The sequence below is a fragment of the Poecilia latipinna genome, unplaced genomic scaffold, assembly GCF_001443285.1.
Source record: "Poecilia latipinna isolate Pla-1442-1.1 unplaced genomic scaffold, P_latipinna-1.0 Scaffold1103, whole genome shotgun sequence".
NCBI classification, from domain to species: Eukaryota; Metazoa; Chordata; class Actinopteri; order Cyprinodontiformes; family Poeciliidae; genus Poecilia; species Poecilia latipinna.
The window spans coordinates 197,939-212,075 of record NW_015113719.1 but is presented as its reverse complement, the minus strand read 5'-3'; the positions used below and the strand labels follow the sequence as shown (position 1 = coordinate 212,075).

Genomic DNA, 14,137 nt, shown 5'->3' with positions numbered 1-14,137 from the left:
TTTAGTTTGTTTCTTTAAGAAATAAATTAATGGTCATCTTTCAACGTTTAATAAAATAATTTGTGCCGTTCACCTTGTGTGACAACATTTCAACCTCTCAAAAGGGAATAATTAAATTAAACTCTTTATTTCTGTTGTGGAAACAAGATTATAAAATTAATTGTTCACAATTTTTTATTTGTGGAGATTAGAGTCGACAGAAAAGGTAGACGCTGCTAATACTTAAGATCCGCTCTAAAACGGATCACATTCTGAATATACCTGAATGTGAATTAAAAGGTTTTTGCACTACTGCAGCATAATCGATTAACTGGAGTATACAAACTCAGAAAAAGGCTAATCAGTGGAAAAATACCATTGTTTGGACTGGTCAAAGTTTCGACTTTACATCCAGAAAGTGCATTCTTGTTGGTTGTGCAGGAAGCACCACTTCTGCTTTTCAAAGATGTATGGTTGTATAATTGCGCCTCTGTTTGCAGCNATTTTCACCTTCGAGTGTAAATGTTGAGTAGCAGCTTGTTTGGATTTAAAGTGACAAGACGCCATAAAACAAAACTAAAATCTCATTGTCTAAGAATGCAAAAAAATGTGATGTTTGGTTTCCCCCATCTTAAAATGTTAAAGGAAGCCTAAAAGGTCAGCTTTAAAGAAAAAAACAACAGATGTTAATCAGGCTTTTCCTCTGTTAAACTGAGTTTTAAAGCATGCACCTCGAACGGAGAGCTGCAGGTTTAATTGTTTCAAACTGAGGTGAGAAGAAGTTCCTGACAAACTCTTTGCTTCCTGATGTTCAGCTGTCAGAAAGAGGCGCCGAGCCGTCAGTCACAGAGAAACATCCACAAACTCACCGACTCTGATCGACAACATGGAAAACTATCAGCCTGTGGCTTCATTACCACAAACCTGCAGAGGATGAGACGGAAATTAAAGGCCGGTCGCTACAGGATAAATTAAAACAAGCTCAATAATGTCCATTAATTTATTGTTTTTATCTTTTTTACCAGAAACTGGACAGTAAAAGTCTTAAATCTGGTGTTTTAGTCTCAACTAGATGTTGTTTTTCTTTTGAAGGACAATTTCATTGTCTTCATAATTTATTTGTTGTTTCTGTTGTTTTATTTTTGATATTTAAATGTCTTCCAGTCTTGGTGTTATATGTTTGTTAGGATTTAAATGTATTGATTTTTGAGAATGTTACTGTTGATAATGGTCTCAAAACAACAATATTATTGTTTATTGCAGTAACTTCTGGGACATTTTATCGTCTTACTGTGAGAAGCTCAGGCTGAAGTCAGTCAGAAACTGAGCAGATTTTGAGAATATTTTGTGATATTTTTACTCTCACCAGGACAGACATGTTGGTTTAAATTCAGCGCTCGCTTTGTTTTCCAGCTCTCTCAATGTTTCAAAATGTTGCTGGATCTTATCGGCCTGTCTGAGCCGCTGTCATTACCAGCAGCTGAAAATGAACCGTGAATGTTTTCCCGAAGGCTCCCACTTGACAAAGCTCTCAATTGGCTTTAACAAGCTGTGCTGGCTGACCTAATACGAGCAGACAAAAGGCCAGGGGACAAAAAGAAAAAGTCCAAACTGAGTCTGTGCCCGTGTGTTTCTGCCCTGCAGTGCAGTATGTACTAAATTAAAGTTTGTAATTCTCTGTAGTGGCGTTCTGTTGCAGTATCTCGGTCTGCCAGGCCTGTCTGTAATTTCGTGTCTTTGTTTTGGGTTTGTGTGCGTCGCTGCAGACTGCTCGGTGTGCTCTGCTGCTGCTTGGACTCCTTCCTGCTGCTGGAGAGCCAGTACAACATCTGCTGCTCGCTGCTGCAGAGTCAGAGGGAAAACGTCGCTGACCAAGACGCCACAGACGGGTACGAAGCCAGAAACGCAGAGTTAGACGAAAACTCGGTTCACACAGAGCCGGGTCGGTTCATGTCGGTCGTTTAAATTCTGATTTATTTGCAAATGAGGCTTGAAAATCAAATCAAATTTTTTTAGACTCACTATAAGAGTTTTATTACAATAATACAATCATAATATTAGCAGAATAAAGATGCAGTTTTACCTGAAAAAGCATCTTTGAAGGGGCAGTATTATGTATTTTTCAGGCACACAGAATCATTTTGTAGCACAACTATCAAATATGACTTAACAGAAATTAGACTTAACGCCTGGAAATTGGGCCTCTGTCTCTTTAAGAAACTTCTGCTCTTTCTGAAACTCCACCTTCAGCAAGTCATCACAACCTGTTTTAACCTTTATCAATGTTTTTACCAGCGTTTCACTGAGCAGTAGCTCCTATAATCTCAGCTGATCTGCAGTTTCACCAGGTGTTTGCTAATTGCTGCTGGCTAGTCTGAAGGAGCCAAGCTGAGTTTGCCGCTATATTTTGTAATGTTTGTGGTGTGGACCCAGGAATAACAGTCTCTAATATGGTACATAAACAAGTAAAAAATGTATTTAGGGGCTTTTCAGACCAAAAATATTGGTAAAAATTAAAAATCTATTTTATTACAATGTTTTTTTTCTTTCTTTATGCACAAATCGATTTAAATTACGTAATTAAACACCAAAGTTAATAAAATATTAGTGCTACCCTTTAAAACAATGACGATACAATATTTAATTTCTAAAAGTTTGACTCCAAAGTTTTCTTGCTTCAACTGCTCGTTGAAATCTGGACATTTGTTGCATTGAAAACATCAAACTGACTTTCGGCTTTTCTAAAAGCCAACAATCAGAAATTTCAGTAAATTAGGCCCATTTTTATTCTCTTTGTGCATCATCTTGATTTGACAGAAAACTTTCACATCTAATAAAAAAATGCATGCTTCAGATGTCAGAATAATAAATAAAATGGAAGGAAGGATAAATAAAAGACCATTTCCCAGAGTGCTTCTCTGAGTTCGTCTAATGGAGACGCTGCTTTTGCTGCTGGTTACAAATGGAGACAGCCCTGAAGAGCCGCTCACGTCAGGTTTGAAAACTCGCTCAGCTTCACAGAATGACGGCCCGCTCATTTCCTCCTCTTTTTTATTTATTTTGAACTTTTTCTGTAATGGTTGGCATCAGCTTTTCTGTTTATTCTGTTTGTGTTTTCAGCTCAGTGTCATCCTGACTTTGTGTTTTGGTGTTTAACCTTTGAGTTAACCCATTTCCCTCCACATCCGCTCGTTTTGTCTCTGACCTTTTTAACATCGATGACACCAGAACTCACATCTAAGACATATTTTTACCAATAAAGCATAAGCATGCAACATTTTGGAGCAATCTGGCCTTTGGAGAGAGAAATGTAAAACAAAATAGTCTTTTAGATTAGTTTCTGGAGTCCAAATTGCTCCAGCTATAAGAACTATCCACACAGAATGATGTTTTTCAGCCCTTATAATTGGAAATGTTCTGACTTCAGCTGAGATTTAAACAGCCTGCCCTTTTGTTTTCAAACTGATATGGTTGCAGAAATTTCGTGGCTTCAGAAAGGCATTGCCAATAAAATGGAGGACAGGAATGAGTGGAAAGTTTTCATCGTGTTGATTTTGTCATCTATAAATACTGCTGTGTTTTTTAAGGGGATCTTTTATCAAAGATTCACATTTTCCATAGTTTGTTCTTCCATTTGGGTCTCAGCTGCTTCTAAAAACAGACCAAGTGCTTAAAAAAAACACCCAGATGTTTTTTGGCAGTAAGTTAAAGATCCGTTTCAAAAACCTTCCGAATGTAACAACACAAATCAGCAGGCAATGCCCCTCGCCTAGCAACCCCAGCAAAGCCCCAGGGCATTACCTAGCAACCACAGTGGAACTCCCCTTGTTACCTAGCAACCTAAGCTGAGCTCCAGCACATTTGGTCAGCTGGTTTTACCGCTGTACAATGGCTGCTGGAAAAGACAAGTGCTTTATTGTTGACTTAATGTTCAGAAACCACTTTCAGCATTCTTGTTGCTTGTGCAGGAGGCGGTACGTCTGCTTTTCAAAGATGTATGGTTGAATAATTGCATGTCTGTTTGCAGCCATTTTCATGTCTGAACGTAAACATTGAGCTGCGGGGCCAGCAACAGCTTGTTTAAGTAGTTATCTGCAGACATTTTGTTGTTGAGTGAGTGTTGTTATTCTGAAACATTGAATTTGTTTGCTTCTCTCTCTCTGCCTCTCAGGGCGATCATCATCGACGGCCTGTCAGTGGAGAGGAATCACATCTTGGTTCGTGTTCATGTGGTCGGAGGTCCGTCTGAGAGGCGGCTTCCCTCTCGAGCCCTGGAAGAGGTCAGCTTCCTGCATTTGGCCTGATTTCCAACGTTTGATTTTACATTTTTCCCATTTTATAAATGAAATGATCTTCCAGGTTTTCAACAATATTAGGAAATTATGTAAAACAAGCTGGAAAGTTCCTGGTTAGTTTTGTCATATCTACTGAGAGATTTGTACTAGAAACTGGGCCAAAATACTTGGTAATATTTTCTGTTTTTGCAGTGCACCGTTTTCCTCTGCGAAGTCTGCATTCAAGGTTTAATAGCGCAACGATTATTGATTATTTTAGCTATCGATTATTCTGTCAGTTATTCTGATGCTTTTGGCCCTGATGTTTTTAAAAACACTGAGAGAAGTTTCTGAAGGCCGTTGGTACATAAACTGTGAAAGCTTTCCGGTGAACAGGAGACCTTTTCCTTCCTCTTAATCCTTCCTTTCATTAATAATGATCAACAAAAGTGTTTCGTTTTTGATTCTCACATTGGAAGCATTATTAACCTTTCTCCGTGTTTCCGTCCTGCCCTTGTGCTGCTGCTGGTGCGAATGAAAAGAGCGAACTGATAACCAGGCGGCGCCGTCGTCCTTTGAAGCACGCAGCCTTATTTATTCAGCATGCTCCGGGATTGATATCAATTATTTAGGTGTTGTTTATGCTGAGCCCAAACAGGAACTCATTTATGCTGAGGTCAAGGAAATTATATATATATTTAAATTATTTCCAAAGGAGAGAGTGGAAATTAGTTTAGAGACTAAGTTTGTCTGCTTAAAACCAAATGAGAAAAATCCATCCGTGATGCACAAGAAGACAAAAACTATACATGTGTTCATGTATGTGCAACTAATGATTAATTGAGGAATCAATTAGTCCCAACGATTAATTGATTAATCGTTGATTCTTCTGCCGATTATTTAACAAGTTGAGCATTTTTTACACAATATTAGAAATAAATTAAAAGATGCAAATGGGCAAACGATTCAGTTACTTTTAGTTAATACAAAAATAAAAACATGATTGCCTGAAATGCAATAACGGTGTTCCTTTGGTGTACGCTTGATTATTTGTGGCAAAGGATTCAACGCTAGCTAAGAAACACTGCCCGCTAATCTGTTTATTTGTTGGATTGATTATTGGACAAAGTGCTTAATATATATTTTTGTATGAAATTTGAATCAGCTGGAGCTAAAAACGTCACTTGAGTTTTGGGTAGAGAAGATTTCCAAACTAATAAGCTTTTTAAATGCTAAATTTTTATTTTTTTTTGTAGTTTTGAAATTATTACTTTCCGACTGTTTTGTTCTTTCAGCAAATTATCTTTTTATCGAGCCTGTGTACTCCAGCTGACGGTTAATCTATTACTAAATTAGTAATCGATTAATCACAATTAATTTGACTAATCATTTCAGCCTTTATTGTTGACAAAATGTACCAGTGGAATCAGAACATTTTTATCAATATTCAAGAATTATTGACATAAAACAAGCAACTATTTCTTGATGAAAAGTTTTTTCTAAGTTAGTTTTGTCTTCTTTCAAGAGTAAAAAATGGAAAACTAGACAGGAATACTGAATTTTGTGTTTTTTGCAGCATGTTGAACCACAAATCAAACGAAATGTCTGATTTTCATTGGATAATTTTCAGCAAATTTATATTTAAGATATTTCTTGTCCCTTTCAAGTTATTCCAGTGACCATTATGGGCTTTTATTAACAGAGGAATGCCAATAATTTTGTCCACATCTGCACAGACACAAACAGAAGCTTGAAATAAGAGTTACTTCAGACACAAAGCCTCACCAAGTCTGCAGTTCAGATCATTACTAGCCCTAAAGCAACAGCGGCTTCCTGAAAAACAAACTTTCTCAAACGATTTCGTCATCTGACAGGAAAACGAATGAACTGACTTTCTGAACCTCATTAACATCAGGAGCATATTGTGTTGGTAAGTCACCCACTGAGCTCCGTCAAAAACAAAACATAACTTCTGCAATGAATGAGAAATGATGAAAAGTATTAAAAAGTCAACATTTTTTCTCACTTACCAGATGTCAGCACAAACGAAAAGCCTCAGCAAGAGAGAAATTTAAAACCTGGGAAGCTATTGTCTGATATTAAACAGGCTTTGACCAGAAAAAGTTTTTTTAATCAGAATAAAGAAAGACCTTATGTCCTGGTGGGCAGAAGGTGAAATATTTAAACCATTTTAATATATTTGTGACATTAGAAATGTGTATTTTTCTCTTCCTTTGGTGCAGGGAGAACTTCCTTACTCCTGGCCGATGTTTCTAAGCTATCCTCCTCCGTCCTGCTATGTTCCAGCCTTACAGGTCAAAAACGACACGCAAGGTAAGAGAAACGTCATCAGTTTCTGCAATTAAAAGTTTTTAAATGACTTTAAGGGTTTTACTTCTGTTTTTCTTGGATTTAATCATAATTTTGCATACTTTTATCTGTGTGCAGAATGTGAGATCAGTGCGTTTCTGGCTTCATCCAAAGAACCAAGAGGTGAGGAGAGTTGGTTGGAGATCTGCAGAAGACATTTCTGCAAAGCCATGAAATCAAAGCCCAACACTTTAACTGGGAAAGGTGAGTTACTGGGTTGATTCAGTAGTTTCTAACATGGCGTTTAATTTTAGGGAAAATAATTAAGCTTGTTTTTGTCTAGTTTCTAGTACAAATAAATTAATTCACTCCACCCTTGTTTTATTGGAGCTTGTTTTAGGTAAATAATTCCTTAATATTCATGAATTAGTGGAATTAGTACTTTTTCATCAGGATTAAGGGATTATTGGCTTAAAACAAGCTCTTATTTCTTATATATCCATTTGAGCTTCTACTGCTTATAAAAACAGCCCAACTACTGAAAAAGGGACATCCAGGTGTTTTTTGTCTCTAGAAAACATTTCAAAATCCTCCTGATTAAGTCACACTGCCCTGTTGGTGAACAACCCAAGCTGAGCTCCAGCTGTACAATGGCTGCTGGAAAAGACAAGTGTTTTGTTGTTGACTTACCGTCCAGAAACAACTTGCTACATCCTTGTTGGTTGTGTAGGGACTATTATTGTTACAGGTTAGTTTTCTAAACTACAGAAAGGTAATCGTTGGAAATTTCACTTACTAAAATATTTGTTTACAAAAACCTTAAAGTTAATGTTTTATGAGCCATTTCAAAAGTCTCCTGATTCGTAAGTCACATTCCAAAGGCTGCACTGTTACCTAGCAACCCAAGCTGAGCTCCAGCACATTTGGTCAGCTGGTTTTACCGCTGTATGTGCTGTTCGAAGTGGTTTCTTGTTAACTTGCCATCCAGGAACCACTTGCTGCATTATTGTTAGTTGTGCAGGAGGTTCTACTAATGCTTTTCAAAGATGTACGGTTGTATAATTCTGTTTAGCCATTTTCACGTGAGAGTGTAAACGTTGAGTTGTGGACGTGACCAGCAGCAGCTTATTTGAATTTAAGTGACAACCGGTTCATTCTCTAAAGATTAAAATGTAATAAATATATTCTGCCTGCAGATCTTTGCTGGCCTGTTTAAGGAAACACAATAGGTCACTAAGTTAAATAAATCCTTATTTTTTATCGTTATGCCTGTTATACGTGACCTGCTGATGGTTTTTATTTTAAAGCGTTTGTGGCTTTCTCTCTCTCGCTCGCTCTGTCTTCTCAAACGTTACAGAAGCGCCGCGTTCGTCTTTAATAACTCATCATCGCTGTCATTGACTGACGCTTTTTAAATTGCACCTACGCTTACTTTCCTCATATAGGAGTAAATGGCTGTGATTGACGAAAGACAAAAATACATTCAGATGAAGCATCAGGAGAACCTGATTACTCCCTTTCATCAGAACACGGTGGAAATTGCCTACGAAATCATCCACTGTGGGGCTCATTTGAGGCTTTTCAGAGGAAAAAAATAAATTATGATGATGATTTATTATCTTTTAAGCTTCCTTCAGCTGTAGAGAGGAGGTTTTGTCTGACTTGTCAATAACCACACAAAACCTGACACTTTCTTTTCAAGAAACGCCCAAGAAAGGGAAATTGTTACATTTAGCGTTTCAGCGAAATACCTTAAAGAATATACTTTTAAAATATAATTTCTTCCTGTTTTTTTTTTCTTTTGGGAGACAAAAATGACTCCCTCACTATAGCATCTTTCATCAAAACTGCTTTATCCATTTCATGCTCAGCAGCTCTCTCTCTTGTCAGCTTATTGATTTCTTAATTGGTCTCCTGCAGCAGCGTTTCAATAAGAAGCGTTCAGTCGTGCCTGGATTCGCTGACTGCTCTCTGCTCGCCGTTACGATCGTCAGCCGCCGTCTCCTCAGCTGACAGCTGGGAAATGATCATAATTACACTCTTCTGTGTTTACAAAATATCCTGCGATTCACTCAATATGTTTATTTAGCAGCGCAGGAATAAAGGTCCACCTGCTACCAGGTGGAAGATTAAAACTATTTTACTGTTTTGTGCTTCATGGTGACTGATTGGTTTTTAATCAATAACTTGATTATTAATAATGCAGCAAAACATGATGTGCAAACTGTTGGTCAAAATTAGTTTTTTAAACATTTTTGAAGCAAACTTTTTGTGCTTTTATTTTATCTGCTCAATAATAAACAAAAAAATCTGAGATTTTTATTGGAATTAAATAAATTGTATTGTAGACCCACAGTTTCTAAATATTTTAGATTCTTGGGTATTGTAAAAAAAAAAAGTTATACGTTTTATTTTTTAAATTGCAAGACAAAAACATAAATTTTTCATGATGAAAGGAATAAATCTGCAATAAAAACATAATTCTCTAATATTCTAATATCTGAAAATAAAAGAAATTGAACAACTGAGATCTCACATCTTATAAATGTATGATGCAACATTTGTAATAATTTAAGAAACTTGTTTTTATTAGAAATTTAAAGTAAAACTTTTTGACATCATGGAATATCTACGTTTTTTTTTTTTTTTTTGAGATCAATCCGGAAATTTCTGAGGGTTTTTCTGAGGAAACTTTCACCAATAGTTATTTTGTCTTTTATATACAAAGGTCCTACTATTGCGTAGTTGGTTGTATTTAATAAAAACCTTAAAATCGTTTTATCGTAGCAGCATACATGACTTGAAGATTGTAATATTATAAATATAAAACAATGACACAAAGGTTAAATTTCTTTTTACCACTTTTCAAAATAGGAAATAAAAGAAAGCATGCTATGCAAGCAAGCAGATGCACTGCAAAAACACAAAATCTTACCAGATGTTTTCCTCTAGTTTCTATTGGAAATACCTTGCTACACGAAATAAGAGCATGTTTTAAGTAAATAGTTGCTTAAAACTATTAATCTTACCAAAATACTTAAGAGTTTGTTTTTGCAGTGTGTGTTGATATTTATGAGGAGCTGTCTGTGAAAACGCGCCCCCATGTAGTCGGGGCAATAATTGTATAAATGCATTTCTTGGCACCAGCTTGGCTGTTTTCTGAGCTTTTATATGAGAGGCTTGTTGTACTTTCTTGCTTTGGCCATCAGTTTGTCTCCCATCTCATTTTGCTTGTTAGATCCTCAGTGACTGCGGGTGGCTCTGCCACACAGCTCTGGGATCTGTGGCTGTGGGGTCGTCGGGTTTACTCAGGGACGGTCGGGGCAGCGGAGCCGTAAATTGGTGTGAGTGGAGGGTCAGGCTTACGGCTCACAAAGCCGACTGAGATCGTTGCAGATGAGGCCTAATTTCCAGATTCATTTATAAGCTGAACATTCACAAAATGCTTTGTTTGTACAAAAGCCAATATCTTAGTCAGAGAAGAGCTGCAGCTAAGGATCATTTTAGTTATTGATTATTCTGATGATTAGTTGAATGATCGGCTGAAAAATGTACATTCTGGGATAGAACCAGTGATTATTTTAGTAAGAGATTATTCCTTCAGTTATTCTGATTGATTATTTGGATAAAAACATTAATACATTTATATAATAATATTTTTAGTAATCGATTATTCTGACATCAATAAGCGGGAGAACTTAACGATTACTCAATTAGTTGACTGTTCATCACGATTAATCCGATTAATCGTTTCAGTCCTAATTCAAAGCTGATTCCAGTCTCTGTCTTACTCAGGAGTCGTCTTATAGGAATGTAAAACATGGTTTTTCTAGATACATTTTAGCCTGAAAAATGCTAATCTGTCTCTGCTTGAATTATTATTTATGAATGTGATTTTTCTCCACAGTGCTGGCTGACCTTCTGGAGAAAGTTGTGGTCCATTTATCCAGCTCTGCCTCCGGAAGCTTCTTCTCTCCGGTTCAGTACAAAGGTCAGAGAGGAACCAACTCGTTTTCTTTTGCTTGTTGTCAAATGAAAACCACTGAAGGCCTTTTGGTGCCATTTGTTACGTAACCAGTAAAGTAAAAGCTTTTGCGTAATTTGTCCCGCGATCTTAAAGATTGAAAAACTTGAAAATATACACAATCTAACACCAAACAATGCAGAAAATGCATGTTGTTTATGTTTGTTAGTATTATGCAGTGTCTGTAATGTTTTTTAGGATGGGAACATTCAAATATCTGAGCTGTAATAAAATGTAGCCTTGCAAAACTTTCAGCATGCCACAAACCTCCATCTACACACCATTATGGGGATGACAAAGTAGTGAATCACTGTGAAGTAGATGGAAAATGGTAAATAGTTTTTAAGTATTTTTTTAAACATTCAAGTCTGAAAAATGCGGCTCACATGGCTGAACGATTAATCGAATTAATCGTGATTAATCGATCATTGAAATAATTGACACTGTTGCAGTAACCAGTTCAACTAAAGGTAAATGCATGTATGAGTTTATGTAGATCGTGTTGGGACGTTATTTCTTTAAGTCTGGAGATGTTCTTCAGGTGATGGAAGGCCGACTTGGTAACTGTCTTTATGTGGCTCTGAAGGTTCAGGTCAAAGTTCATCACTACATCCAGATTCCAGACTTGATCTCCAGTTTCAAGCTGCGATAACTGAAGCTCTTTGCTGCCTCTAATGATTCTTGTTCCTTTTTTTATGTCTAAAAACAGTTTTGTTATATTCGCTGGGCAAAGTTGTGGCATCTCAACACACTTATTTGTTCTGCTCAGATATTTCTGAGTGGATTCATCATCACCTGGTGACATGTAGAGCTGCATATCATCTGCAGAACGAGATAATAACTTACCTGGTTATTCGTTATAATCTGAGATCATATAGATATGAAATAAGAGGGGCCCAAGATGCATCCTTGAGGAACCCCACATGTGTTTGTAATGAGGCAAAAGCTGGAAATATTAGAGAAGTACAAATACTTTTTTTATGGTCAACTTGACATCAGGAGTTTTTCCTCTGCTGTAAAAAAACCTCCCCGCAGTATCAGTGAAATAACCTAAAAGCCAGGAACTGATATGTTTTTCAGTGTCGTCTGAATGGGCTGTCCCTGCGGATTCACAGACATGGAGGGAAAAAATCCTTCACACTTTGAGAGCGTTTTCCTTCCGCAGGTCAAAATATGTTCGGTTTCACAAGTCTAACAAGCGAACTGTGTCAGCAGGTTGGCGTGTTTGGTAGCCAGAGGGCTAAACAAGCTTCTCCGACTGAGGCCAGACAGAAAGACACGAGGCTAATTAGTCAATACACAGAAAATGTTGGAGGCTGTAATTTTTCCTGAAGGTAAAGCGCTAAATGCTCACGTATTCGTCCTAATTAAAGTGTATTTTACTACATGTATTAAAAGTTTGCTGCAGTGTCCCGTCAGCTTCAGCTGGGAAACATTTGTCACTTTTCTGGAACAACATTATGTGTTAGAAATATTCAAAATAATATTAAACTAAAATAAACAGTAGTGTCAAGTTGGTAATTAAACTTTTCAAGCTTTTTGCAAAAGCGTTGGATACCATAAGATGGTTTTATTTACAAATTTCCATTTGATAATTACTGAGGTGTTTAGTAGCGCTGATTATGTTCTTGTGTTCACATTTTCTCTTGTCCTGCTGATTGTTTTGTTTTTAAAAACTTGTTTGAAATAAATTTAAAAAAATGAAATGAAATAATTTTGCAAAACTGCACAAATCCCAAAGTCATATTTTCAACATATTATTCATTCATTTAAAAATGTCACAGTTTGAAGCTGAATATTTACCTTAAGTTATAGGATAAATGTTTACAGGTACAGTAATTATATTGTTTAATATTATTTCACTCATTTCAAAAATGAAACTTATTTTCTAGACCCATTACACACGGAGGGGAATATTTCAAGCTTTTATTTCTTGTAATGTTGATGGTTTTGGCTTAAGAAAGTGAAAATCCAAGATTTTGTCTCAGAAAATACAATATTGCAAAAAAAAAAAAAACTCATGGTGATGCATTTTAATGAGCTTATTAATTTAAAACACAAAAGTCATTGCTAAAGAAGCTGAATAGTCAGAGTTCTGTATCAAAACGTATATTCATAGAAAGTTAAGTGGAAGGAAAAAATGTTGTTTGAATGAATCAACAATGATGTAAATATATTCCTAATACGATTAAATATAATCAAACTGTATAAAAAAAAAGAAATTTGAAGTTTTTATATTTTCTTTCTCATAACAGAAAAGGAATTTCATTATATAGATTAAAGAGGGAAGTATTTTAAGCCTGTATTTTTAATTTAGTTCACAGATAATAAAAATTCAGAATTCTGTGTCTGAAAATTAGCAGACTGTGAAAATGTAAAGGCATATGCCTAGAAAGTTAAGTGGAAGGAAAAAGTGTGGCAGAAAAAGAATTGAATTTTAGTGAATTAATGATGGTACAACTATTTAAATGGGTGTTATTCCTAATTAGACTAAATATAACCTATACAGCTAGCTAGTAATTAGCAGCTAACAGTTGTAAAAAAAGAAAAATGAACCACATTGTTGCCACGGTAACGATCTGAAAGTAATAGACCAGAGGAAATAACTATTCAAAAAAGCAACTTAAAAAAATCATGAACAAAATCTACAAATCTGAACTAATCCTGTATTTTAATTATTTAAAAAAATAAACTATCAATTCTTCGCTGCACTTCGAGTTTTCTTGGTCCGATTGCAGGGGGAAATCCACACAGTTTCCTCCAGCTCGGTCGTCTTCAAATTAATTTTAAGGGAGTTTATTGTTGTGCATAATGCATGAACACATTTTTCTCCAAGCCCTTAAATTCTGCAGGATTCATTATTTTCAATATTGGTTCCTTAATTTATCTGAAGAGCACAGAGAAAGTCTGGGGACGTCCTGCAGGTTGCTGATATTACTCTTCATGAGTTCTGCAGAGAACAACTGGAAATGTTTGTCGCAACTAATATAAGAGATGAAATCCCTGCAACACCTTTTATGGTGGCGCCTTTAAACAAAAGTTTAATATCTGTTATTGGGGTTATTACGAACGGTAAACTGGACTCTGGGGGCAACACGCTGAGCGGGGATGGAAACGACGAGAGGATTTATCTCCATTAGACCGTAATTGCCATCAGTGTGAGGTTCTCAGAGATGTTAATATGCGAGGAAGAAAAGAAAATATTCTCCAAATTAATGCCAGATTTGATAGCGTGTGATTAATGCTCTGCTTCCTGATGGAAACGGCGTCGAATGGTCGCTTTGAGATGTAAATTCCAGCCAACATTTTATGTTTTTATTGCTGTTTTTCCTCTGAAAAATTGGATTTGAGGTTTGCGCTGCTGTTGCTGTCGTCTGGATGATTGTTTTCCATATTAATTGCTAAATCTCCTCATCATCCGACTATAAACTGTCTGCAGATGATTCATTTGCGCTGATATTATTACATTTCCCAAAAGCCAGGATGTGGTTGTAACTTTTTTCCCCCTTTTATTGTCTGATTATTGAAGTTGCCAGACCATTAAACCCGA

General features: G+C 36.3%; 1 protein-coding gene across 1 annotated transcript in view; it reads left to right on the top strand.

Annotated features, from left to right (window-relative positions):
* Window positions 1-1,678: 1,678 nt before the first annotated feature.
* Window positions 1,679-14,137, top strand: part of LOC106959631 (protein broad-minded-like) — a gene marked incomplete at its 5' end in the record, with an annotated part of 30,067 nt that continues 17,608 nt past the window's right edge. The window contains 5 exons of the mRNA XM_015052338.1: window positions 1,679-1,868; window positions 4,151-4,259; window positions 6,497-6,587; window positions 6,702-6,827; window positions 10,471-10,554. Of these exons, the coding sequence (XP_014907824.1) occupies window positions 1,679-1,868; window positions 4,151-4,259; window positions 6,497-6,587; window positions 6,702-6,827; window positions 10,471-10,554 (600 nt within the window). The remainder of the gene's footprint in view (window positions 1,869-4,150; window positions 4,260-6,496; window positions 6,588-6,701; window positions 6,828-10,470; window positions 10,555-14,137) is intronic.